Raw genomic sequence first — 27,236 nt, forward strand, 5'->3', positions numbered from 1 at the left:
AAAGAAAAGTGAAACTACCTTGTAAAATCTTAACCATCCCACCAAATAATGAAATGATCAATGAATAAATAAAAAGCCTGCAGCAACAAGTGAACTAACTGAAGGCGCACTGCTCTGACCTAAAAAGGTCCTTAACAGTAAGTGTGTTGCATTTGGCATGTCAGAGATACAGAGTAAACTACACAGCTGAAGATTAAAATGATTTTTGAGAACGAACTAAAATGACTTCCAGATTGAAAGTCAGGTAGCTCATGAACAAAGTTTTTAGAGAGTTTAATCTACATCTCGACTTGTTTGGCCAAACTTGTTTTCACCACTCTCTCCCATGACAACATTTTAGCTTTGTATAGAATCACAGATTCACAGATTAATGCTTTCCTGTTAGGCGTTGTGTTTTTAACCTCTGCTGGTGCTGTGTGGCCGTTTCACATCTTTATCTCAGATATTGTGAGGGAATGTAGTCTGAAGTAGCTTAAAAATACATACGTCGCTCTGTTAAGCTACGAAATAATATGTAGCTTCTTTAGTCTATGTGCACTTGAAAATGCAACTTTTTAAAACTAGACTGCTCTGCTGACTGCAGTCATATTTAATACATTTGCATATTATTGTAAAGTGAATTCATTTCAAGAACTTACTTATTTTCAAGCCAGGTTTTCTGTAAATTATGACGATTTTCTTTGCTTACGAGTATTGCAAACATAACATTTCGGAATAGAATATGACATCAGACCATTATAGAGAAATGTGGGCTTAATGAAAATAATGTTTAATATCTGCTTAGAACTTTTTAAGACCTACTTTTTCATTTGACTGACAAGCCTCATTGGCACACATATTTGCATTTATTAAAAATGACTGCATATCACACCACGTGTTCATGAGGCCCTTTGAAAGTAATAGGACTGCACAAGAAGCGCTGAAGAACATGGTCAACCAGAGGAGAGAATAAAAGGCGTATCGATACACAGATGTAATGAAAGTTCTGGAGAAGAAATATATATGACACCAAAACCAAATTGGACAAAAAGTACGCGAAAGCTTCGGCACGAACACTGTTTAGAGGCTTATGTTTCATCACCTCTGAAACATAGTCCAATTAATAATACTGATACAAAATTACTCATTAGTGTTCATAGTAGAATTAAGTTTCACATTTTGACATATGCAACATATTTGTCACATCGTGGCTCATTAATTAACCAAAACCAACAACAGAGATAAATCCCAAAGGAGCCGTCTGTGACAATAGATCACAAAACTTAATAATTTACAATATTTTTACTCTTTCTCAAACCTTCCATCACCTCAAACGTCTTTTAGCATAATGCCAAAAGTTTCCTATATTACTCAGATTTTCACAGAGTCACAAGTTGAACCCTCTGCTCTTGCCGTGCAACGAACATGCTCCAAATTGTTGACATGAAAACTGCAGAGATCACATCTTTGCTGGTGGTATTTGCTGTATGCTTTTTTGTTTCATCTTGAACAACAAATTTTTTTTTTTTTTACTCAAACCCACAACAGTTTGGTTGCACCAAGGTCTGTCTTTTTTCCTGCCGGAGCGTTTGAAAGTGCTCAGCGTCTTTTTTTCTTCTTCTTTTTTTTTCTTTTCTTTTCTTTGCGTTTAAATTCCACAAAGACAAAGAGCGGCGCATCTTCAGGAGTTTAGTGCTCCACAATGTTGATCACCTGCTTAGTGTAAAAGACAGAACAGCTTTTCTTTTTTCCTTTTTCCTTTTCTGAAACAGTTATGTAAAAATCCAGAAATAAAAACCTTTCTCAAAAACACAAACATCTTCTGGAAGTGACAGGTAAACTCTCTGTCCTCTGCTTCAGAGGTTCGGTTTATGTTTTAGGGTGTTGCTTTAAAATTTGTACGCAGAAAGCTAATGAAGACTACTGCATGTCTGTCAAGTGCTTGGGTGAAGTGTTTGTGCTTGTCTTTGAGACAAACTCTGTCAAAAGAGTACTTCAAAAAAAAATTAAACTGAAAAAGAGATTCAGTCTTGACAAAACAGAGTTATTTGGTGCAATTAAAGGAGAATAACGCAATGAAACATGATGGAAATAGATTCCTGCAGCAAGCTCCACTTGTTATTAATAATTTTGCTGCACGCACCGGTTTTAAACAAAAAAGCTACAGAAAACCTAATGTAGGACTAGCCAACCGCCGTGGTCTGTTTAAGTGACCATCTCTCTCTACAGTTGGCCTATTTTTGAAGGTTGTCGCATTAACATCTGACATATCTGACAAAAGGGAAAAAGCAGACATCTCTATTTTGAGGGTGCACGTTTGCAAGCCTGCCCTCCCTGCATGTCAGTACCAATGGGCTTTGGCCTGCATGTTTCCTGTCACAGGCCAGTCGCTTTCAAGTGGTTTCTGTCACAGCACAGAATACTCTATTAATGTAGTGACCAGCACACGATGGCTGCAGGGGTAGGAAACAGTCTATGGTTGTCACAGGTATATAGCATCACACAAATATCCCGCCACTGTCCTCATTTTTTCTCCCTCTCTCCCTACTTAGCATTTCTCCCTTTCTGCATCTACATCTATATGTCTATCTATATATCTGTATCTATATCTACATATGTATGTATATATGTATGATTTTATAGACATGTATATATGTATATGCATGCATGTATGCATGCATAGTGTGAGTGAGTGTGAGTGAGAGAGAGAGGAAGAGAGAAAGAGAGAAGGTTTTTTTTACTTTTGCTTTTGAATGAACAATAATAGAAACTTCCTTGCACTTCAAACAAGCAAAGCAGTTTTAGAACATGTGGGTTAATAAAACAGAAAGTTGCTTTCTTATAGCATGAACCAAGCCATTTAGCTCTATAATCAATGCACCAATAGGAGACTTGAAGAGGAGGGACCATGCAGACAAAGAGGAAACCACCTTGTCCCACAGACCAACCTGTGCCCCAACATTTCAGAAGTCACTGTACAGTCATGATGTAGGGTAGCTCATCGCCCTCTTGGGAGAAAACTCTCTAAATACCCGGTAAGTGCCTTCATTCATGCAGATTTCTGCTTTTTTTTTTTTTTCCTCCATCTTCCGAGACTTGAAACCACAAGAACATACACTTGATCCTCCTCTGTCGTTTTTAGCACCCTTTTATTTTTCTAAAGAAAATCAAGTGAAAACTAGTACTACTGTGCTCTTCTGTAGCCCACGGAGTCTTTCAAATCAGTCTGCGCTCCTTTGACTTTAATCCTCTACATGCGCGCTGCGGGGAGGATGACTGTGAGTTCATGTCCTGTAAAAGGATGTGTAAATCTGACAAATGCATGCATGGTTTTCCCCTGTGTAAGCATTCAGATTCTACTGTACTGCAGCTGAATGGAGCTCAAGCGCCAGCTAACTGTGACATAACTATGCAGGAGTGCACTGTGGATTCGAATGCGGTACGCTACACTCTTTTGCTAACTTAAATATTTTTGAAAACTTCCGGAAATGTAGTTTATTAGTCATCGTCTGACAAAAAGCGAAGAGCAATCCTTAAGCTGATTGTGATTTGAAGGCCTCCTACTGTGTTTGTTGTTTCAAATTATATTAATTGGGGTTTCAAAGAGGAAAAGTTTTAAGAAATACAAAATAAAAGAAGTTGTCTCAGTAATTAGAATAAAACATAACAGTTACATTAAAGAGAACGTAAAGTTGATTGAAAAGTAATACGGAAAGATATTGTATTCCAAACTTTTAATTTGCTTCAAAGCTATAAAAGGCTAAGGCATGTTTTATTCATAAGGTTTTTGGAAAATGTCGCTTCACATGACCACCAATATTCTCATTATTATTATTATTATTATTATTATTATTATTATTATTATTATTATTATTAATATTATTATTATTATAAATATTATTATTATAAATATTATTATTATTAGTAGTAGTAGTAGCAGTGGTAATAGAAGTAATAATAGTATTATATTTTGTTTCAGATCAATGAATTGCAAATTCAAAATGCGAAACACGTAGAAAAGTCGTTTATGTCGCATTGGCAAAAATCGCCCTCGGGGAAGTTTTACATCCATTTGCACAGCCGATATTCTGCACACCAATTCATGCCTGCTTTATCTACCTAAACTGAACAATGAGTGTTATTGATATAGTACGTTTACAATCTGCTATGATGACTTTTATTCTTCTATTTATCAAGTGTACACTGAAGTGAAACCTTTAGCTTGCATATGACCTTGGTATACAGTATGTACAAAGTTGCTCCAGTGTCACTTTCACTCTCGATGCTGCATGTATGGACTATGCTCAGTGTGTATGTGAGCAAAAATGGTAAAGATAAAAATCAACAGAGGCCAAACTGTTGCAAAAAATAACTTGTCCTTTGAACGTATTGCTGTTTTTATTTATTTTTTTCCAACATGGGAATTGAAAAATGTAAATTAAAATGATCAGTCCGATGCATTTTTTTTTTGTTAAAGAGCAGCACTAAACATTTTACTTCCAGAAAATAATTTTCTGATTATCCATTTTTCCCGTCGTAGTTAAAACATCAAACAGAGAAACGACTGAAGTTGTTTAAAATTGTGCCACAGACAATTTCTGACCTCAGTTTGGAAAAGCAGCAGTGCATTATAAATCGCAAGAGTCAAACACTTTCGAGACCACAGCCTTCCAAGCAGCTGGTAAACACACAGCAGCAACATTTTCATCTCTGGATTCTCAATTTTAGTTGCAAAATTCCAAATATTTCTGTTTGATATGCCGATATTTACATATTACACCCCTGCACACTTTTGCATTTGATGTCTGTCACACCTAAATACAGTTTTATTGTTGTTGACGTTCAAACTTTACTCATGTTTTCTCGAGTGTACAGTCATTAGTCATGGTTTCATACACTGTTAGGGCTTTGCGGCTTTTAGAGTGCATATGTGCTCTGCGAATATCAAAAGTGTCACTTAGCAGAGTACATTTTCACAAAGCAGCATGTTTTAGCCTGATAAGACACATTGCTGTGATTGAGTTGAATGTTATTGCAGAAGCATAGGAAAATATGTAAATTTTAGTCTTTGTGGCAGGTTAAAAAATTATGAGTATTAGCTTGCATGCTGGATGAAAAAGAAACGTGTTATTAAATATTTTATAATGATTAACTAAATCTCATGTGCAATCTGTCTCCTTGACTCTCGCCACTTGACAACATTAAATTAGGAGGAGGAGAGGGGTGACGGGGGGGTGGAGGGGGGAACTATTTAAACATCAGCAAACACTTTTTTTTTTTCTTCTGCCACTGATTTCCATTCCAGAGAAATGCAACAAATTAACGGCACAGTGTAGGAATCGTCTGATCACGTTCGCGTGTTGTGGTTTTCTCTTTTCAGAACCTCGCCGATATTTCCAGAACGTTCAGAGATGATTCGAATCAACAACACCCAATACTTCCACTTTCTGCAGCAGGCAGATGTCCTCCGTCAATCAGGGTCGCTTTGCGACGCCATCATCTCGGTGCAGAGCCAAACGTTTCGGGCGCACCGCTTAGTTCTAGCCTGCGCTAGTAGAGCGTTAGCGCAGCACCTAGCCAAAAGCGACGCAGACAGCCCAGCCCATTGCACTTTGGAGTATTTCTCTCCCCACACCTTCCAGCAAGTCCTAGACTTCATCTACACTCAAGCTCTTGAAGTGCCGGTGAAAGACCTGCAGCAGCTGCTAAGAGCCGCCCAGGTCTTAGAAATGCAGCTGCTGGAGGACCAGTGCCGCAAGCAGCTGGACCGCCTCGAAGCCAGAGAGAAGGATAAAAACGGAGAAGCAGTAGACCTCACAGAGGAAGAGAAAAGTGTAGAAGAGAAAAGGCAAAAGCAAAAGAGTAGACCAGTTTCTGAGAGCAAAGTCCAAAAAACATCCTCCCCGGTAGAAAAGCCGAGCTTTGGCATCGTCATGGAAAGTGCTTCAATCGCTGATTCTGCGGATGTCCCCGCCAACCAACAATCCCCAAAAAGGAAGGCCAAATTGTCCCCGATATCAGCGACCCTGTGCAACAGAGATAGTGTCATTACCAGGCCCAACAGCAGCGGTTCCTCCTTCTCTTCTGCGTGGGCATTCCCCACAAACATGTGGGACAATGGGAATCACCTGAACACCCTAATGCGAATTGCAGGGAACTACTCTAACTTTTTTGCATCTCATCCCCTTCCGTCCTCCAACCAGACCTCTGTGGTATGTCCATTCCCCCTCTCTTCTCAACACATGTTCCCTTTACTCAGTTCCCATTTTCAAACTCCCCTTCAGAGCACGGCACTAGGCTACTCACGTTTGCACCCCCACCCCTACGCTCAAAATCTGTACACGGAGACTTCGAGGATGGGCAGCATGATCAAGAACGGCATTTTGAAGAGAAAAAAATTGAGCCACACTAGTCAAACTGTGGAAACAAGGTGAGACAGACTTCTGACATAATCTTGGAAAGTTCAGTTTTTATTTTCTCACATTTGTCTCCATGTTTTTCCTACTGAAGACTCATTTTAGAACCCCCTGACTTGCTCAGTTGTTCCTTTGCGACAGCTATCGTACTTGACTCACTGCTGCTTCGGTAGATGTGTGTGTGTGTGTGTGTGTGTGTGTGTGAGAGAGAGAGAGAGAGATTGAGCCTCCTTCACTTTCCTGCTCGATTGGTTTCACCTGTTAACCCTTCCCTGCCACATCAAATCTGTCGGTCTCTTTTAAGAAACTCGTAATCCAAATTTAGATACGCAGAAATAGTTTCATTGATCCAAATCAAAGATGTTTTCCAGTATTTCAGTCATTTAAAAAAAAAATGACATTGAACTTTCTGATATTAGGAGAAAAGGAAGTCTGAGAATAGTTTTTTCAAATTTCTTTTTTCATGCAGAAAAACAAAAAAAAAACAAAAGAAAAAGCCAAATCCTTTCAAGTCCTTCAGAAGTAAAACCAAATTGTGAATAAAGGGGAGCCCCCTGCACGTCTCCCTTTCTTAACAAAATTTAAGATTTTCCACCTACTGAAAACGTATCTTCTGTGTTTCGACTGGCCGTGTGTACACCACAAAAACATTGTTCAGAACGCAAGCGAGAGTGTGTGTGGAAAAGAAGATCTCCTCTGGTGTCTTCCACTATCTTGTTCCCTGTAATCAAATTTTTCACCAAAGGCAAATATTATTGAAACCCTGAAGCGGCACTATAAATATCCCGTGGTTGGAATCAGTGGGGGAGGAGACACACCCCAGTGAATTACATCTAAACTGATATTCTCTAATAAGAGGAAACTATTTTTTTTTCACAGATTTTTGTCTTTGGCACAGATGTTTGATTTGTACCGTACCATCTGCAGGACTCAAACAAACAAAATATGCTTCTCGCAGCTATCCCGAAGTGCCGAAAGTCAGAGAAAGAGCTGACGGGTGCCAACACTGCAGTTCAAGACTCCTCTGTGATCCGTTGCTGCGGGAGTCAGCCTCCACACAATTAGGTAAGGACGTAATCAAGCAAAAATGCCTCAATGCTGCAACGAGAACAGCACACTGAGACCGTGGCTGTGACTGCAGCTACAGGAGTGTTGATTCTGAGTAAAACAGGTCAATTTAACAAGACTGTAAAGCACTTATTGGCGTGACCCTTAACCTCAGCAGGCTCCAGCGACGCAACTACGCAATGGAAAGTGATAGAGAGTTGTGGTTTTGAAAGCATGGTGCAATAGGAGCAGTAGTGTGGTTACTAGATACAGCTAGATATACACAGTACAGTACGTGCAGCAGCGAAAGCGTGGTTTGTCCTTAGACAAAAAAAAAATCTAACTTATTTGATGTTTGGATAAAGTTTTCTGAAGCCGACAGCTCACATAGGATCTGCAAGGAAGCTTGTGCAAGTGCATGGGTGAAAGTGTACAATCTAGCCGATAAAGACTTTATCTGGTCTTTGATGGAACAGTATGTTCGTTTTTCAGCAACTGTGAAAAATTGAAAAATTAAAAAAGAACAAATGCTGCGCTTGAAGCTAAGAGTTAGAAGTTAAGACTTCTAAAAAATGTGCGTGTGTATATATATATATATATATATATATATATATATATATACACACACATATATATATATACATACATATAAAAATACAAGCATTGCAAAACGTTGGGTATTTTGAATCGAGACACAGAGCAAAGCATTGGACAGGAAACACGCAAGCAACCGACGCCAGATCTCTGCAGGTTGCGTTTTTTAGAGTGGTAAGTGTTCAATTGTTGTGGTTTAGTCTCTCCTGTTTTCTCCCCTGACTACAGTATACCCGCTTCATATTTCTGCATCCTGTCTATAGGCTACTGTGATGGGTACAATTTCTCTAAAAAAGACCCGAAAACCATACAGGCCAGCAAGAGGCTGCACTTTTTTTTTTTACTTTAACCTCAAAAATCACACCTTTTGTAAAAGATTTTTAAGAAGATATGCATGCAAAGCTGACAGGAAAGTATTCTTACACATGGTGAGTCTATTCTCTTGCAACAGGATGCGTCAAAGAGATACGCTTTCTGAGAAAACGGTTGCAAAATCGCTTTTTAATAGCCGTCTTTTATTATTATTATTATTTGCTTCAAAATCAGTAAATATTTTTCCTGTTTGCTTAAAAAGTGATATCAGAAAGCAATGATTACTTGGCTTTTATGTTTATTGAGAAGGTACTCACGTTGAATCGACTAGGAATCGATTCTCATTTACGGCACGGACTCAGTCAAGAGGCAGCATAATGGGCAATAATCACGAATAAAAGACAATTTAAAACCTCAACAGTAACATAAAATGAGAATGGCTGGAGGTGGCAAGATTATAAGAATAATCCTCTCTGTAAATATATCGGTTAATTACGACATTTTCAAATAAAATCCTATATCTTATTTCAAGCCTACAGTCCAGAATCACATCAGACCAGGTGCTGGTTAGATTAGGAGCACCTATTAATCAACTGGTTTTATTCCAAATAAATAATGATTTGATTTACTCTCTTTGATTGCTTACCATATCCTGTTTAAAAAAAAAAAAAAAGAATGTCATTAGCAATACCCATATTTGTCGTATTTAAGCACATTGAGTAATATTTGAGGTGGTATTTCCTGTTGTGCAGTCTAGCTTTGTGTGTAATATGCACTTTTTGAAAACATGGGTTTCACTGCTGACAAGCCTTAACACCTTTAAAACTGCCCTTCTAACTGCCTATTTCGGTTTGCCGCAGGTCAAAACTGTGATGGATGTCAGTTCTGCGGAAGAGACGCCGTGCAACACGAAGCGAATGCTAGAGACCACAGAGGAGAAAAACCCTACCAGTGCAAACACTGTCCAAAGAAGTTTAGCCTAAAACATCAGCTTGACACACATCACCGCGTTCATACAGGTAATTCTCTAAATAATTAACAGTTCAAAAACATACTTTGTGTCAGTATACCACTGACGACCTATTGATTACTCATTGTTCTAGTTGACTGGAATCGAGCTTGCAACCCTAACAACTGCGCATTACATAGATTTATGTTTCTGTCATGTTCCAACCAAAGACTTGGGTTTATTTTGAGTTGGGAGGGGTTCATTTGATAGATCGTTATAAAGGGGTTAAACTGTGAAGTGTAAAAAAATAAAAAATAAAAAAAGTTATTCACTAATTAAGCAAAAAACAAAAACAAAAATCAGCAAAATGTGAGATACACTTTGTAATTAGCCCCTTTACTTTGATACCACTAAATAAATAAATAAATAAATAAATAAATAAATAAATAAATAAATAAATACAGGATTATCAACTAACCTCGAGTTCACATGTCTAAAATTTAATATCAATAAAAAAATAAAAATAAACAGATGTTCTGTGAAGGTCTCGAAGGTTTGTTAGTGAACAAGCAGCATCATGAAGACCAAGAAGAACAGCAGACAGGTCAAGTTTTCATAGAACAGTATTCAATGCATCACCCAAAAACTAGTAGTGCAAATCACTAAAGTAAAGTGTACTGTCATTGGAAATACTTTACGGCACTTTGCTCCAACATAAATGCATTAGAACATACATGTTCTACACACTCACAGAGATTTGGAAATGTTTTTTTTTTCCCCCCATTGTTTTAATTGCTTTTTACATTATTCTTTAAAATGGTTTCTTAATATTTTTATTTGTCTCATTACATCATTTTAACAAATTAAATCAGACTAAATCAGATATCATAATTAGTTACTCAGTGCTTTAGCAGAATTTTCACCAAATACGTCTACTTGAGTAAAAATGTGTTGCAGTAATGTTGCTCATTCTTGAGTACGATTGTTGCCTACTCTGCTCGCCTCTTTCTATCAAACAAAATCCCGATAAAATACATAGGTTTGGTGGTTGCAACGTGACAACATTTTCAAAAATGTCCTACTGCTAAGAAATACTTTTGCGACATACTATATGCTTGAGCACTTTTAAGTTGAGGAGTTGTTGTAGTATTGCATTGGTAAACGAAATGATGGTAAAGTGTGCAATTATGCAAATATTTACTCTGTGGCACCTTCGAATGTTTAAAATGCCGCTTATAAATTTCTGTTTTTCCAAAGTGCTGAACATTTTCTGAAGAAGACTGTAGTAGAGTTGTTTTCCAAGCAGCTCATAGTTTTCCACTCATTTTAATATCACAAAAAACCTCACAGAAAAACTGAAACTAACAGATCTCAATCTTCCATGAGGTAGGAGACGTGTTAATCAACAGTGTACATTAGGATTGCTTATATGCTTATATATATATAAATTAAGAACAAAACTTGAGGCATTTGGAACATTCAAATGTTTCACAATTTCATTTTTATCCACATCTAGACGTTAGTAGCAAATGGTGAGCCGGTAAATGTGCTCTTTTTGTTTTTACCATGACATAAAATCAGAGAAACAAACTGACTAAGTGGAACAATGGCATGAAGTTAACTTGTGCAAACCTGAATGATTAGCATAAAAGTGTCCCAGTTTAGGTGATTTCACGCACTAACGCAATTCATTTCTGAAAAAGAAAGAAAAGAAAAAAAATCACGGAAGTGATGCGCACTCGTCATTTACAGGGTTTGGCAACAACCGACTGAAAAGCTCATATGCTAGAATATAAATGTGAGACCCTTTGCCGATGCTCATAGTTTGCACCCCCCCACCCCCACCCCCAAACACCTTAAATGTCTTCCTTCCTGTGCATTGTCTTTGCTTCTAGGAGAGAAGCCGTTTGAGTGTCGTCTGTGTGGTCAGCGCTCACGGGACTACTCTGCCATGATCAAACACCTGCGGACCCATGGCGGCGCAGCGCCCTACCAGTGCACCGTGTGCCTGGAGTTCTGCAGCAGCCTGGTCGCCATGCAGAGGCACATCAAGAGCCACGCTGTGCAGGACTTCCCCCCTGACTGGAGCATCAACAACACCTACTTGTACATCTCCCACATATGAGGCCATCCTCATAAAGCTGTAGCTTCAGTTGGTGAATCTCCTGTGAGGGCTGTTTAATTTGGGTTGAATTTACAGTACGGGAGTGACTCATAGCTAAAGGTCTGCTTAACCCATACAAAAGTGAACGTTGAATAAAAACATTTCTCCAATTTGTGGTTCAAGGTCAAACTCGACATTCTGAAACCGTTCTCTATTTGCATTTGCAATAATAGGAAATACAGATGCAGTACTATTTCCAGTGACATTAAGGGTTTTGAAAGTGTTTACCAGGCATTAAAGCCACATCAGCATCTAATCCTCGATGCATGACGCAGGAATCCTCCCTCTGACTTTCAAAATTATTATCGGACTGCTTGTGCAAGCTTCGCAGCCTTCACCCGGGTTCACAGCGCCCTCAAGAGGACATGCAGCGAAAACAAAAATCTGCATTTTCTTGTGCTGGAGCTTTAAACGCCACGCTTGAAAGAACACAGGAAATATCAGAATCAGCCCTACTATCACTGCACAGTAAAAATAAAACGTAATAATTCATTTAGTTTAAACCATATCATATTCACATTTGCATGCTGACCTGTCTATTCATATAATATCACACGTACTTAGGATAAAAGGTGTCGAGACTTCAGAATTAAGGGTCAAATAAGAAATATTTCATTCATTTTTGAATATAAAAATGTGTCAAACTAGATTATCAACATAGTTATCAACATTAACTGAAATACTAGAAAATTCCGCAGAAATTTTAAGGGGCATGCCAAAGTGTGCCCGTCAGTTTTTAATCAAGCGTTCTGATGCAAAAAATTAGCATTAATGCTAAAGAAAGCTGCAATGTAGTCAATAACCTGTGGTGAGTCAGAAACATGTTGACTAAACTGTACCTGTACCATTCAGTATGTTGAAATTAATGCATAAGCCAAAATGCTAATATTAGCGTGAAGACTAATATTCATGTAGGATGTGTGGCATCATTAGCATGTTTTCTGTCATTGATTTACTCCATTCAGTATACTGAACATCGCTAATAAGTAAGAAAATTATCTAATAGCTACCTTTAGGGAAAAGGCTAATGCTAATGCTAATGCACTGCCTTGCTGCGCAAGGCAGTGCACTAGTGGGGGCAGTAAAATGCTAAACTTGTGCTAATGTTAATGAACTGCCTTGCTGCGCAAGGCAGTTCACTATCCTGAGGAAAAAAATGCGAAAAAAGCTTAATATTATTGCAACGCCTACGGCGTTGCACTAGCATGAGAGGAATATGCAGACTTTTATTTTGAAACTTCCAGTAGGCTTCATTTTAACCACCACACCAATTCAATGTGTAAAAGTAGTTTGTTTAAACCATTCACATAAAGCCCAAACCTGATGTGAAAAATATCAAGGCTTTTATTTTGAAATTTTCATTAAGCTTCATTTTAATTGACCACAGCAATAAAATGTGTAACAGTGGTTGGGTTAATCCAACTATATAATGCCCAAAGTAAAGTGTTCCATCGTGTTTAGAACTACAAAGATGGCGTTTTTGTAGTCCTAAGCAGCAGCTCTGCTTTTCTGTGTTCTGTTGCTATAGTGACCAAGCCTCTTTGTCAGCTGGGAGAGAGACACACAGGGGGAGAAACAATTCTATCTGTTTGAGCCAGCCAGTTTCACTCCAAAAAGCTGTCCGAACAACTCCTTTCCATTCGGGAACCGTGATACGTATTCGAAAATCGTTTGAAGCATATGAGAGGGCTATTTGTCGTCTCATTTAGTACCGCGATTCATATCTGTAGCTCATTCACAGTAATCGCAGTGATGAGAGAAAAATGGTGTGCGCTGAGCTCAGAACTTTTTGCAGAAATGTATGTAAAAAGAGCAATTACATGATGTAAAAATTGTCAAGACTTATATTTTGAAAATTTTCAATAAGCTTCAATAAAGCTTCATTTGAAATTGCCACACTAATTTCATGTGTAATAGTGATCAGGTTAAATCAGTTATATAATGCTCAAAGCACAAGTACTTTATAATACCAGCCAACTCCTCCTCTGTAATAATTGAGTGTTCCGCCATGTTGTAGTTCTGACATGCTGCTCAGGCCTCTGTTTTAACTGAGTCTTGGCCATAGATAGAACTACAGTTATGGCAGTTATGGCTGCTGGTTTGTAGTCCAAACCAGCAGCCTTTCTCTGGATTATGTTGCTATAGCGATTGGCCCTCAGCCAACTGCTGTGTGTGTGAGACAGAAAGCTGGGGAAGGATTTCAATTAACATTAATGCTAATGTTAATGAACTGCCTTGCTGCGCAAGGCAGTTCACTATCCTGAGACAAAAAAACATAAAAAAGCTTAATATTCGTCGTGAGTGGACATTGCAGAGTTTTATTTTGAAACTTTCAGTAAACTTAATTTCCATAACCACACTAATCCAATGTGTAACAGTGGTTTGGTTAATCCACCTGTATAATGCCCAAAACAGGAAGTAGTTCTAACTGCCAGCTCAGCCCTCCTCTGTAATAATTGAGTGTTCCGCCATGTTGTAGTTCTGACCTTCTGCTCTGCCCTCTGTATTAAAGTGTTCCGCCATATTTAGAACTACAGAGTCTTTGTAGTCCAAACCCCAGCAGTTCTCCCTCTCTGCATTCTGTTGCTATAGTGATGAAAGTGCCCTGTGTGTGTCAGACTTATCTATCTTTATGAGACACCCAGTCAGTTTTAATGGAAAAAGCAGTCCGAACGACTGCTTCCCGTTCGGGTTCCGTAAGTCCGATCCAAAAACCGTTTGAAGCATATGAGAGGGCTATTTCTCATCTCATCTATTACCGCGATTCATATCTGTAGCTCAATCACAGTAATTGCAGTGATGAGAGAAAAATGGTGTGCGTTGAGCTCAGAAATTTTTGAGAAAAGTCTGAAAATGAATGGTGGAGTGCCTGAAGGTACCCTGTCACTTGATTTTGCTCTGAAGCACCTTGACAGAAAACCGTCAGCCCTAGAAAAATTTTGAAGACATTTTACCGGAGCAGGCATTCGTATCAATGTCATGACCGACTTTCATACCGATAGACCAATTTTTGCACTCATGAGAGCGATTTCAAAATTATTTTGGGGTCAAAAATCCACTCTTTTTCTCACTCTAAAAAAGCGGCAGTTGGTGTCAGTTACACTCTAAGATTCATCGAAGATTGGCAGTTGGAAATTTTGCTCGTTTTTCGCTTTTTATGTCGCCATCGTAACTCCGATCCCCAATAAAAATAATAGCTCACATCTCGGCACCGAGCCGCACGTTTTGATACCACTTTTGTGGGTGGGCACGCAGCGGTACGAGCCGCATTAACGGTGACGGAAGAATAATAAATAATACTAGAAAATTCCGCAGAAATTTTGAGGGGCATGCCAAAGTGTGCCCGTCGCTTTTTAATCAAGCCTTCTGATGCAAAAAATTAGCATTAATGCTAAAGAAAGCTGCAATGTAGTCAATAACCTGTGGTGAGTCAGAAACATGTTGACTAAACTGTACCTGTACCATTCAGTATGTTGAAATTAATGCATAAGCCAAAATGCTAATATTAGCATGAAGACTAATATTCATGTAGGATGTGTGGCATCACTAGCATGTTTTCTGTCATTGATTTACTCCATTCAGTATACTGAACATCGCTAATAAGTAAGAAAATTATCTAATAGCTACCTTTAGGGAAAAGGCTAATGCTAATGCTAATGCACTGCCTTGCTGCGCAAGGCAGTGCACTAGTGGGGGCAGTAAAATGCTAAACTTGTGCTAATGTTAATGAACTGCCTTGCTGCGCAAGGCAGTTCACTATCCTGAGGAAAAAAAATGCGAAAAAAGCTTAATATTATTGCAACGCCTACGGCGTTGCACTAGCATGAGAGGAATATGCAGACTTTTATTTTGAAACTTTCAGTAGGCTTCATTTTAACCACCACACCAATTCAATGTGTAAAAGTAGTTTGTTTAAACATTTCACATAAAGCCCAAAGCTGATGTGAAAAATATCAAGGCTTTTATTTTGAAATTTTCATTAAGCTTCATTTTAATTGACCACAGCAATAAAATGTGTAACAGTGGTTGGGTTAATCCAACTATATAATGCCCAAAACAGCAAGTAGTTCTAAATGCCAGTTCAGCCCTAATCTGTGGTATCTGAAAGTTCCGCCATGTTGTAGTTCTGACCTTCAGTCATTGTAGTTCTAAAGAGCAGCTCAACTATCATGTTAGTGAGACACACAGGGAGAGAGAATTCTAACTGTTTGAAGCAGTTAGTTTTTCTGATCAAAGCGGCTTACTGTTCAGCATCCATAAGAGCAATCCGAAAACTTTTTGAAGCATATAAGAGGGCAATTTCTTGTCTCCGATGGAAACACGATTTAAATCTGTAGTTGTCTCTGCACTAACCTGAGAGAAAAACATAATAAAGGCCCAAGAGGAATATTCAGGCTTTTATTTTGAAATTTTCAGTAAGCTTCATTTTAAATGGCCACACTAATCCAATATCTAACAGTGGTTGGGTTAAACCAGTTTATATATAATGCCCAGAACATTCTGCCCTGTCTGTAGTTATAACATTCTGCTCACCTTCTTTCTGTAATAAGTCAGAGTTCCACCATTATGTACTTCTTAACTGCCAGCTCAGCCCTCCTTTGTAATGATTGAGGGTTCCACCATGTTGACCTTCCGACCTTCTGCTCAGGCCTCTGTAGTAAAGTGTTCCATCGTGTTTAGAACTACAAAGATGGTGTTTTTGTAGTCCTAAGGAGCAGTTTGGCTTTTGTCTGTGTTCTGTTGCTATAGTGATCAAGCCTCCCCCTGTGTTTCTCCAGACAGGGGGAGAAACAATTCTATCTGTTTGAGCCAGCCAGTTTCACTCCAAAAAGCTGTTCGAACAACTCCTTTCCATTCGGGAACCGTGATACGTATTCGAAAACCGTTTGAAGCGTATGAGAGGGCTATTTGTCGTCTCATTTAGTACCGCGATTCATATCTGTAGCTCATTCACAGTAATTGCAGTGATGAGAGAAAAATGGTGTGCGCTGAGCTCAGAACTTTTTGCAGAAATGTATGTAAAAAGAGCAATTACATGATGTAAAAATTGTCAAGGCTTTTATTTTGAAAAATTTCAATAAGCTTCATTTGAAATTGCCACACTAATTTCATGTGTAATAGTGATCAGGTTAAATCAGTTATATAATGCTCAAAGCACAAGTTGTTTATAATACCAGCCAACTCCTCCTCTGTAATAATTGAGTGTTCCGCCATGTTGTAGTTCTGACATGCTGGTCAGGCCTCTATTTTAACTGAGTCTTGGCCATAGATAGAACTACAGTTATGGCAGTTATGGCTGCTGGTTTGTAGTCCAAACCAGCAGCCTTTCTCTGGATTCTGTTGCTCTAGCGATTGGCCCTCAGCCAACTGCTGTGTGTGTGAGACAGAAAGCTGGGGAAGGATTTCAATCTTTAAGACAACCATGAAATGCTAATGTTAATGAACTGCCTTGCTGCGCAAGGCAGTTCACTATCCTGAGAAAAAAAACATAAAAAAAAGATTTTCATTTTTGCATCGCCTACGGCGATGCACTTTTGTCAGTGCAATTTTCAGAGTTTTATTTTGAAACTTTCAGTAAACTTAATTTCCATAACCACACTAATCCAATGTGTAACAGTGGTTTGGTTAATCCACCTGTATAATGCCCAAAACAGGAAGTAGTTCTAACTGCCAGCTCAGCCCTCCTCTGTAATAATTGAGTGTTCCGCCATGTTGTAGTTCTGACCTTCTGCTCTGCCCTCTGTATTAAAGTGTTCCGCCATATTTAGAACTACAGAGTCTTTGTAGTCCAAACCCCAGCAGTTCTCCCTCTCTGCATTCTGTTGCTATAGTGATGAAAGTGCCCTGTGTGTGTCAGACTTATCTATCTTTATGAGACACCCAGTCAGTTTTAATGGAAAAAGCAGTCCGAACGACTGCTTCCCGTTCGGGTTCCGTAAGTCCGATCCAAAAACCGTTTGAAGCATATGAGAGGGCTATTTCTCATCTCATCTATTACCGCGATTCATATCTGTAGCTCAATCACAGTAATTGCAGTGATGAGAGAAAAATGGTGTGCGCTGAGCTCAGAACTTTTTGCAGAAATGTATGTAAAAAGAGCAATTACATGATGTAAAAATTGTCAAGGCTTTTATTTTGAAAAATTTCAATAAGCTTCATTTGAAATTGCCACACTAATTTCATGTGTAATAGTGATCAGGTTAAATCAGTTATATAATGCTCAAAGCACAAGTTGTTTATAATACCAGCCAACTCCTCCTCTGTAATAATTGAGTGTTCCGCCATGTTGTAGTTCTGACATGCTGGTCAGGCCTCTATTTTAACTGAGTCTTGGCCATAGATAGAACTACAGTTATGGCAGTTATGGCTGCTGGTTTGTAGTCCAAACCAGCAGCCTTTCTCTGGATTCTGTTGCTCTAGCGATTGGCCCTCAGCCAACTGCTGTGTGTGTGAGACAGAAAGCTGGGGAAGGATTTCAATCTTTAAGACAACCATGAAATGCTAATGTTAATGAACTGCCTTGCTGCGCAAGGCAGTTCACTATCCTGAGAAAAAAAACATAAAAAAAAGATTTTCATTTTTGCATCGCCTACGGCGATGCACTTTTGTCAGTGCAATTTTCAGAGTTTTATTTTGAAACTTTCAGTAAACTTAATTTTCATAACCACACTAATCCAATGTGTAACAGTGGTTTGGTTAATCCACCTGTATAATGCCCAAAACAGGAAGTAGTTCTAACTGCCAGCTCAGGCCTCCTCTGTAATAATTGAGTGTTCCGCCATGTTGTAGTTCTGACCTTCTGCTCTGCCCTCTGCATTAAAGTGTTCCGCCATATTTAGAACTACAGAGTCTTTGTAGTCCAAACCCCAGCAGTTCTCCCTCTCTGCATTCTGTTGCTATAGTGATGAAAGTGCCCTGTGTGTGTCAGACTTATCTATCTTTATGAGACACCCAGTCAGTTTTAATGGAAAAAGCAGTCCGAACGACTGCTTCCCGTTCGGGTTCCGTAAGTCCGATCCAAAAACCGTTTGAAGCATATGAGAGGGCTATTTCTCATCTCATCTATTACCGCGATTCATATCTGTAGCTCAATCACAGTAATTGCAGTGATGAGAGAAAAATGGTGTGCGCTGAGCTCAGAGATTTTTCAGAAATGTATGTAAAACACTGGAGAGGAGCGTCAGTTATCCTGTCCCAAAACTTTGCTCTGAAGCACCTGGACCGAAAACCATAAGCCCTAGGGAAATTTTGAAAACATTTTACCGGAGCAGGCATTCGTATCAATGTCATGACCGACTTTCATACCAATAGAGCAATTTTTGCACCCATGAGAGCGATTTCAAAATTATTTTGGGGTCAAAATTCCACTCTTTTTCTCACTCTAAAAAGCGGCAGTTGGTTTCAGTTACACTCTAAGGTTTCGGCAGTTGGAAATTTCGCTCGTTTTTCGCTTTTTACGTCGCCGTCGTAACTCCGATCCCCAATAAAAGTAATAGCTCCAATGCCGGGATCGAGACACACGTTTTGATACCACTTTTGTGGGTGGGCACGCAGCGGTACGAGCCGCATTAACGGTAATGGAAGAAGTTGTTATAATAACTAGAAAATTCCACAGAAATTTTAAGAGGCCTGCCAAGTGTGGCCTCCGCTTTAACCCCAGCGTTTCAAATTAGACGTGAAAAAAAATGAATGCATGTCTGACATACTTATCCCACCACTAGAACACAGTAACTGTAAATATTGTCAGGTTTATTATGACAATATGAGTCACCATTGGGAAGCAGAATATAAACCCCAAGTCAGTGAAATTCAATCTGAGACCGACGACTATAAGCTTCGCACATGTGGTTCTTACTCATGGTCCAAAATAAAAAACATGAAGAAAGTTGGTAATAGTTAATTTCTAAAAACTATTTCAATTTTCTTAGTAAAGATTTTAATTTACACTCAAAAATTCAGACAAGTATTAATTTTATGTAAGCAAAACATGAATAGTCACACGAAATATGTATTCTTCCCACAATGCATTGTGAGATCTGATTCAGCGCTGTGGGAATACTCCCTGCCTCTGTCTAGGGCCCGTTGCTATGGTAATTAATGATCTGCACCTGGGCTGGCACTCTCTTTCAGACAGGCTGGTTTCTATACTTGTGAGACACTTAACGTCGGTCTACAAGACCCTGACAAAAAACTATAAGCCCTAGGAAAATTTTGAAAACATTTTACAGGAGCAGGCATGTGTATCTATGTCATGACCAAGTTTGACATCAATAGGCCGCTATTTGTGCCTCTGAGGGGGAGTTAAAAAGAGTTTTGGAGTCTGACCTCCACTGTCCTGTGTGTGTGTTTCAGAGAGAAATCTTAGTGATGCTGCGAGTTCCTCAGATTAAAGTTTTTTCGTTTTTTTAAATTTATGTCCTCATTTTTACACAGAATCCCACTAAAAGTAATAGCTCCCTTCTCGGCATCGAGCCGCACGATTTGATACCACTTTTGTGGGGGTACACGCAGCGGTACGAGCCGCATTAACGGTAATGGAAGAAAAATAAAGATATAAATAAATAAAGAGACATTCTATTGGGTGTAGAACAATAGGTGCCTGCCATGCAATGCATGGAGGCAGTGACTGACCTGCTTCGCAGGTCAGTCACTGCTCTCCTTATGCATTGCTAATGGCATGCCCCAATAATAATATCCAGGCGTTCTATTGGGTGTAGAACAATAGGTGCCTGCCATGCAATGCATGGAGGCAGTGACTGACCTGCTTCGCAGGTCAGTCACTGCTCTCCTTATGCATTGCTAATGGCATGCCCCAATGATAACGGTTGCGTGTGCTATTTTTTAATCTATCGTTCTGCTGTTTTACTATTTAATAAATATTAGCTCCTCTAACCAAGTTACTTTTTAATCCTCAGCTAAGATCTTTTGTTTTCTGTCATTGCCAAATGCATGGACACCAATTCATCTACGTCACGTCCTTTAGATTGAATAGCACTCGGTAGATGAAATGCTTTTTACAAAAGCTACACATGCGGTATGTTACAACTGATGTTTTCTCAGTAGTTCATGTTTGCGATATGTGACGTTATAAAATGCTTCCTCCAGGGAGCTTTCTGTACAGCTTACAGGCCTGCTACCACTTATGGATAAGTGTGGATTTCAACAGCATTATCATAATAAGTATGAAAAGGAATATAAATAAATGTTTATTTCTTTTGCCAGCTAAGCATTTACCAGATAAATGTGCCATGTTACTACTTCACCAAATAAATAAGTTTGTAAGTACAGAGTTTTGTCTGCAATTCTTTCAGTTTATCCACTTACTAAGAAGAGCATTTTCTTCTGCTTAGGCTTTTCCCGTCAAGGACCTGTCTATTTAATCATATATAAATACTCATCAGTGTCGTTATTTAAATGATACTTTTCTGGTTTTACTCTTATCAGACGAATCGCATCTAATGCATCAGATACGTTCTTCAGGACATCAAAAGCTATGCTGCTTATTTGTGGTGAGCGAGTGAAATAGTATAGAAATGCTTAATGTCTTTATCAGCCTGTTAAGCATGTGGTGGCGATGAGATGTTCTCAGAAACTGGGGGGGGAGTTTGTGTGAGAGAATGTGTGTGGCTGAGTGTGTAGTTGTTTATGCAGTGTGTCTGGGACCTTTACTAGCATTTACATTTACTGCCTGTCGAGCAGCTAATGGTGATCAAAGCCTGACTCCGGTGTGACAAGCAATGATTTTTAAGAATGCGGTTGGTTTCATGTCACAGTGACAATCCTCTGAATCAGTTCAGTGATTAAAAGAGTTCAGCGTAGGCAGACAAATGCATATGGTGACGCATACCACTCAAAGCCTATCTCCACTGTATTAATCTTCTTAATGCGACCTTTGACATCAACAGCTGCAGTTAAACTTCTCCACAACTTTCTCCCTGCCCTCACTAGCGCCTTCTTTGGTGCCTATGATCTCGTTTGTTCACTAAAGTTCTCTAACAAATCACTGAGGCCTTCATAGATGGGATGTGTTCATACTAAGAGTCAATTTTACACAGATGGACTCAATTCACGATAGCTACATTGCTCCAGAAGGTAGTTGTTCACACTGGAAGATTAATCCAGGATATCAGAGTAAAAGAGCTAAATACAAGAAGCACACCACACTTTCCAGATTTTTTTTATTTGTAACAAAATGTTTAATTTACAATCATTGTTATTCAGGAGACCACTGGCAAAGGGGACGCCACTTTAGCTCTGTGTTTCAACTTCATGTCTTGTCTGACATCTTCATGTTGTCAGAAAATTGTAAACTAAACTTAACTGTTTAAACAATGTACTTGTGAGGGATTTACCCCCTCCCTAAGAGGTGCTGTTTTGCATGTTCTTTATATATTCTGGGTTATTTGGGTGAATGTATTGTTTTGGGAGGTGGTTTGATTTGTTTTAATCATCTTTCTCATCTCTTTGAGGTCACCTGGTCCTGTGCTGCTGTGGAAGCGCGCCCATGAGCAGCGCTGACAAGGACCTGGTGTTTTCAATCAGCCTCATTGGGGAAAATCCATTTTCAGAGAGGGAGAGATGCATTTCTATTTTGACTGGATTCCAGATTGTTTGTTTCTAGTTTTGTTTTTGTTGTGTTTGAGTTAATGGTAACTTTAGACACTTTCTAGGTATAGTTTAGTGCACATGTTTGTTTTTAGCTGAAAATGACTCCACCCCTTTAATTAGTTTGGATGGGAGCCCATCCTTTAAAAACCAGGTGGTTGAGATGAGGGGGAGATTCTCCCTCTTCTTGTTGTGACTGATATGCTATGCTGTGAACTGAATTGAAACTGAAAAGTAAAGAAAAAATATTGAGAGCTCTAAAACTGCTGGCTCCAATCTGGTTTTTCTTTGGTCGCAAACTAACACTTGGTGTCAGAAGTGGGGTGCGACGCTGATGTCCAGATAAGGGTTGATTATGGGTCCAAAGCCGCAGACAAGAGGCCTCAAGGCTGCAGGATCGGATCCAGTGGAGGAAGCAGAGCAGGATGGAGCTACAGGTCAGCAGACTTGGCAGTTCAGTGATGAAGCAGCATCTGTGGATATGAAAAATGTTGCTGCCATGCTGGAAAAATGTCTTCAGTTCCAGAGTGACTTTGTTGACAGATGGGACAAAGAAGAGTGTAAGCAAGAAAGGAGATGGCATCAGTTACAGGCTGAAGTTAAAAATCTGAGAGATGACTTGGAGAAGCAGCACACGGAAGCTTGCTCTCATGCAGGCTCCTCTTCGGAAGATGATTTAGAACCGGCTTCTCGGCATAAATCTAGAGGTGAGCCAAAACAAAGAGCCTGGATTCAATCTGACATTCCAAAGTTTGAGGAGGGTGAGGACATTGAACAGTACCTGACAACCTTTGAAAGATTAGCAATGGCCTACCAGTGGCCTGAGAGGGACTGGGCAGTAAGGCTGGTACCTCATCTCACCGGCAGAGCCCGGGCAGCGTATGTGGCCATGGCTGCAGAGGAGTCCTGTGACTATGGTGAAGTAAAAGCAGCCATCTTGACAAAGTATGAAATTAATGAAGAAGTGTACCGACAACGCTTTAGAGAGCCAGATGTTCGTGTGAATGAAACCCCCCGAGAGTTCTACAACCGTCTGAAGGATCTTTACCTGAAGTGGATACAGCCGCAGAAGAGGAGACAGGATGAGATTGGTGAGATCCTCATCCTGGAGCAGTTCTACAGTTCTCTGTCACCGGAGCTCAGAGTATGGGTCAAAGAGAGGAGCCCAGCATCGGCACAAGAAGCAGCAGAACTTGTTGAAAACTTCCTGGCTGCACGACGGGGACCAAAAACCTTCCGATACAACCCTCAACAGAAGTCCAGCTATATGCAGGGTAAGTCTGTGGGGTTTGGTTTGGGTGGTGGTCCAGGTCAAATGGCAGGGGTAGAGAAGCAAAGGGGGAAAATGTTCTCATCTAAGCCTAAATCGGAAGTAAAACCTGTTGTCTGCTATTTCTGTGGTCAAGAGGGGCATATAAAACCAGAATGTCCATTGAGAAAAGCCAAATCAGCATATTTTTGCATTGCACCAAGGTCACTGTCTGCAGAAGACCAATTTCAGGAAAAAAAACAAGTTATGGAGGTTAGAGTAAATGGAAAGCCAGCCATTGCTCTTTTAGATACAGGAAGTGCACAGACCTTAGTCCACCCTTCTATTTTGAAAGATCAATGCTATCTACAGGGTCCAGGCCTTGATATTTCCTGTGTGCATGGTGATCATAAAACTTACCCCACTGCTGCAATTTATCTAGAAGTGGTAAACCAAACTTATCTTTTAAGTGTAGGTGTAGTGGAAGGTCTTCCCCATAAAGTTATCTTGGGTCAGGATATTCCAGTCTTGCCAGAACTGATCCAGACCTGTAAGCCAGTGTATGTTGTAACTCGATCACAAGCACAAGCTAAACAATTAGCGGGGGGAGATGATTCAGAACCTCTACCAGAGACTGGGAAGTCAGGCCAGCAAATAAACCCTGAGACCACTGTTAAGCTGAATTCACTGCAAGAACTGCCCTTCTTTAATTTTGATATTCCTGCTGAGGGGGTGGTTAAAGTGAGGAAAAGCAAACGACAAAGGCGGCTTCAGAAAATGGCAGGCACAGTTAGACAAACATCTTTGGGATTACCAGATCTTGATGGGGACATTGTGAGTTCACAAGTTGACTTCAAGAGATTACAACAGTCTGATGAATCACTGAAGGGTCTTTTTGATCATGCGACCCCTATTACTGTGGGAGGAATTGATAAACAGTCTGTGGGGGGGTATTATATCCTTAGAGACGGGTTGCTTTATCTTCATGGAGGGAAAACAGGATGTGAAAAACTGGTGGTTCCACAAAGTCTAAGGGAACAGGTGCTAAATTTGGGTCATGGGGTACCCTGGGCAGGACATTTGGGTTTTAAAAAGACCTATGACAGGATTTATGCCAGGTTTTATTGGCCGGGTCTTTATAATCATGTAAAAGAATACTGCCAATCATGTACGGCGTGTCAGCTGTCAGGGGGAAAGAATGTTCCAAAGTACCCACTACAGTCATTACCCATTATTGATGTTCCTTTCAGCAGAATAGGTATGGACATTGTGGGACCACTGGAACGGACTCAAGCAGGAAATCGGTTCATTCTGGTGGTGTGCGATTATAGCACTCGCTATCCAGAGGCTTTCCCCCTTAGGGACATAACAGCTAAACAGATAGCCTATGCTTTACTCCAGTTGTTCTCTAGGGTGGGGATCCCATCAGAAGTACTTACTGACCAGGGTACTAACTTTTTGTCAAACAATCTTAAGCAGGTCTACAGATTGTTGGGAATAAAGGGTATACGGACCACCCCCTACCACCCACAGACTGATGGGTTGGTAGAAAGGTACAACCGGACATTAAAGAGTATGTTGAAGAAGTTTATCTCTGTCAATGGCAAAGACTGGGATAAGTGGCTACCCTATCTTCTGTTTGCTTATCGGGAAGTTCCGCAGGCGTCCACTGGCTTTTCGCCATTTGAACGTCTTTATGGCAGGCAGCTGAGGGGCCCTCTGGATGTTCTTCAAGAGTCCTGGGTTGGCAAGAAGGATCAGTCAACCAATGTCATCAACTACGTTCTGAATATGAGACAGAAGATGGAGGAGACAACCAGCCTCGTCAGAAGGCACCTGGAGAAGGTTCAACAGCAGCAACAGACCTGGTATGACAAAACGGCCAGATGCAGATCCTTCAAACCAGGTCAGAAGGTTCTTTTACTACTTCCAACATCTGACAATAAACTTTTAGCAAAATGGCAGGGGCCATATACTGTTGTGAAGAAGCTAAGTGCTACCACCTATGAGATTGAGATGCCTGAGAGAAGAAATTCAAAGCAAACCTTTCATATCAATCTGCTTAAGGAGTGGAAATCCCGGGCTCCGCCCCTTAGTCAGCAGTGTTTTGTGCGTGCAGTGCAAGAGGAAGATGATGATGAGGGTGAGCTGCCATCTGTAAAAGACTCTGTTATTTCACTTGATCTCTCTCATCTCTCTCTCACCCAGCAACAGGAGTTGGCGGCCATTATTCCTTCAGATCTTTTCAAAGAACAACCAGGTTCAACAAACTTGGTGGAACACGATATTCGTCTGAAGTCCAGTGTTCCCATTCGACAACGAATGTATCGGATCCCAGAGAAGATGTCTCCTGTATTAAAGGAAGAAATTGAGGTCATGTTGAAGCTGGGCGTGATTGAATCATCCACCAGCGAATGGAGCAACCCGGTGGTTTTGGTGATCAAGAAAGATGGGAGTATCCGTTTTTGCATTGACTTTAGAAAGGTAAATGCTCAATCAGACTTTGATGCTTACCCATTACCCAGGTTGGATGACCTCATTGAATGTGTTGGCCAGGCTAAATATATAAGTACTTTAGACCTGTGCAAGGGATATTGGCAGGTCCCTCTAACAGATGCTGCTAAGCCTCTCACTGCCTTCAGGACCCCGCAGGGATTATGGCAGTTTACAAAGATGCCTTTTGGACTTCATGGCGCACCCGCCACTTTTCAAAGACTGATGAATAAGGTACTGTCAGGTATGGAATCATTTACTGCAGCTTACCTTGACGATATTGTCATTTACAGCAACTCGTGGCAAGAACACCTAATTCATCTGGGTCGGGTGCTACAGACCATCAAGCAAGCTGGCCTGACTATTCATCCCAAGAAATGTGCATTGGCCAAGAAGGAACTCCAATATTTAGGTCACATCCTGGGTGGAGGAGTCATAAAGCCAGTGAAAGATAAGATGGAGGCAATCAAAGTGACAGAGAGACCAACAACCAGAAGACAAGTCAGGTCCTTTTTGGGCCTGGTAGGTTGGTATCGTCGATTTATCAGGAACTTTTCTGCTAGAGCAGCCCCTCTTTCTGACCTCACTGGGATATCAAAGACAAAAATTGTGTGGGGAGAAGCACAGGAGAGGGCCTTCCAGGATTTGAAGCAGGCACTGTGTCAAGAACCTGTACTTCAGAGCCCAAACTTCTCTTTACCCTTCACAGTACAGACTGATGCATCTGCCAGGGGAATTGGTGGGGTTCTTTTGCAGGGAGAAGGAGCGGAGAAGAAACCAGTCGCCTACATTAGCAGGAAGTTGTTTCTGCGAGAGACCAGATATTCGGCGGTGGAACTGGAGTGTCTGGCTATCAAATGGACGATAGACTCTCTCAGATATTATCTGCTGGGGCGAGAATTCACCCTTGAGACTGACCATCGTGCATTGAAATGGTTGGAGGCCATGAAAGACACAAACAGTCGCATCACACGATGGTTCCTGGCTCTTCAACCTTACCGGTTCAAGATAAGTTACATTCCAGGAAAAGAGAACACAGTTGCAGACTTTTTGTCTCGCTGTGGACACAGCGAGTCTCCCGAAGGGGAGGGAAGTGTGAGGGATTTACCCCCTCCCTAAGAGGTGCTGTTTTGCATGTTCTTTATATATTCTGGGTTATTTGGGTGAATGTATTGTTTTGGGAGGTGGTTTGATTTGTTTTAATCATCTTTCTCATCTCTTTGAGGTCACCTGGTCCTGTGCTGCTGTGGAAGCGCGCCCATGAGCAGCGCTGACAAGGACCTGGTGTTTTCAATCAGCCTCATTGGGGAAAATCCATTTTCAGAGAGGGAGAGATGCATTTCTATTTTGACTGGATTCCAGATTGTTTGTTTCTAGTTTTGTTTTTGTTGTGTTTGAGTTAATGGTAACTTTAGACACTTTCTAGGT

At 40.2% G+C, this 27,236-nt stretch overlaps 3 protein-coding genes across 3 annotated transcripts in view; 2 read left to right on the top strand and 1 right to left on the bottom strand.

Annotated features, from left to right (window-relative positions):
• Positions 1-27,236, bottom strand: part of kmt2bb (lysine (K)-specific methyltransferase 2Bb) — a 386,582-nt gene that overhangs the window by 298,450 nt on the left and 60,896 nt on the right. The gene's annotated exons all lie outside the window — the stretch shown is intronic.
• zbtb32 (zinc finger and BTB domain containing 32) lies at positions 2,916-14,655 on the top strand. Its single transcript, XM_015004688.2, has 5 exons — positions 2,916-3,014; positions 5,360-6,409; positions 7,354-7,460; positions 9,209-9,367; positions 11,193-14,655. Exons 2-5 carry the CDS (start codon positions 5,391-5,393, stop codon positions 11,420-11,422), a joined length of 1,515 nt encoding a protein of 504 aa, XP_014860174.1. The 5' UTR covers positions 2,916-3,014; positions 5,360-5,390; the 3' UTR covers positions 11,423-14,655.
• LOC148155056 (uncharacterized) lies at positions 21,806-26,927 on the top strand. The gene is made up of 5 exons (XM_088014016.1): positions 21,806-24,149; positions 24,795-24,868; positions 25,019-25,160; positions 25,524-25,770; positions 26,518-26,927. Exons 1-5 carry the CDS (start codon positions 22,422-22,424, stop codon positions 26,925-26,927), a joined length of 2,601 nt encoding a protein of 866 aa, XP_087870142.1. The 5' UTR covers positions 21,806-22,421.

This window comes from Poecilia mexicana, unplaced genomic scaffold (genome assembly GCF_051168715.1).
Source record: "Poecilia mexicana isolate PSO_F unplaced genomic scaffold, ASM5116871v1 scaffold_16, whole genome shotgun sequence".
Lineage (NCBI taxonomy): Eukaryota > Metazoa > Chordata > Actinopteri > Cyprinodontiformes > Poeciliidae > Poecilia > Poecilia mexicana.

Coding starts and splice junctions, on each gene's coding strand:
- zbtb32 (XM_015004688.2), top strand. CDS start 5,391: ATGATTCGAATCAACAACACCCAATACTTCCACTTTCTGCAGCAGGCA. Junction 7,461..9,208: donor GTCAGCCTCCACACAATTAG/GTAAGGACGTAA, acceptor GGTTTGCCGCAG/GTCAAAACTGTGATGGATGT. Junction 9,368..11,192: donor ACATCACCGCGTTCATACAG/GTAATTCTCTAA, acceptor CTTTGCTTCTAG/GAGAGAAGCCGTTTGAGTGT.
- LOC148155056 (XM_088014016.1), top strand. CDS start 22,422: ATGGGTCCAAAGCCGCAGACAAGAGGCCTCAAGGCTGCAGGATCGGAT. Junction 24,150..24,794: donor CAGATCTTGATGGGGACATT/GTGAGTTCACAA, acceptor AATCTTAAGCAG/GTCTACAGATTGTTGGGAAT. Junction 25,771..26,517: donor GGTGATCAAGAAAGATGGGA/GTATCCGTTTTT, acceptor TACCCTTCACAG/TACAGACTGATGCATCTGCC.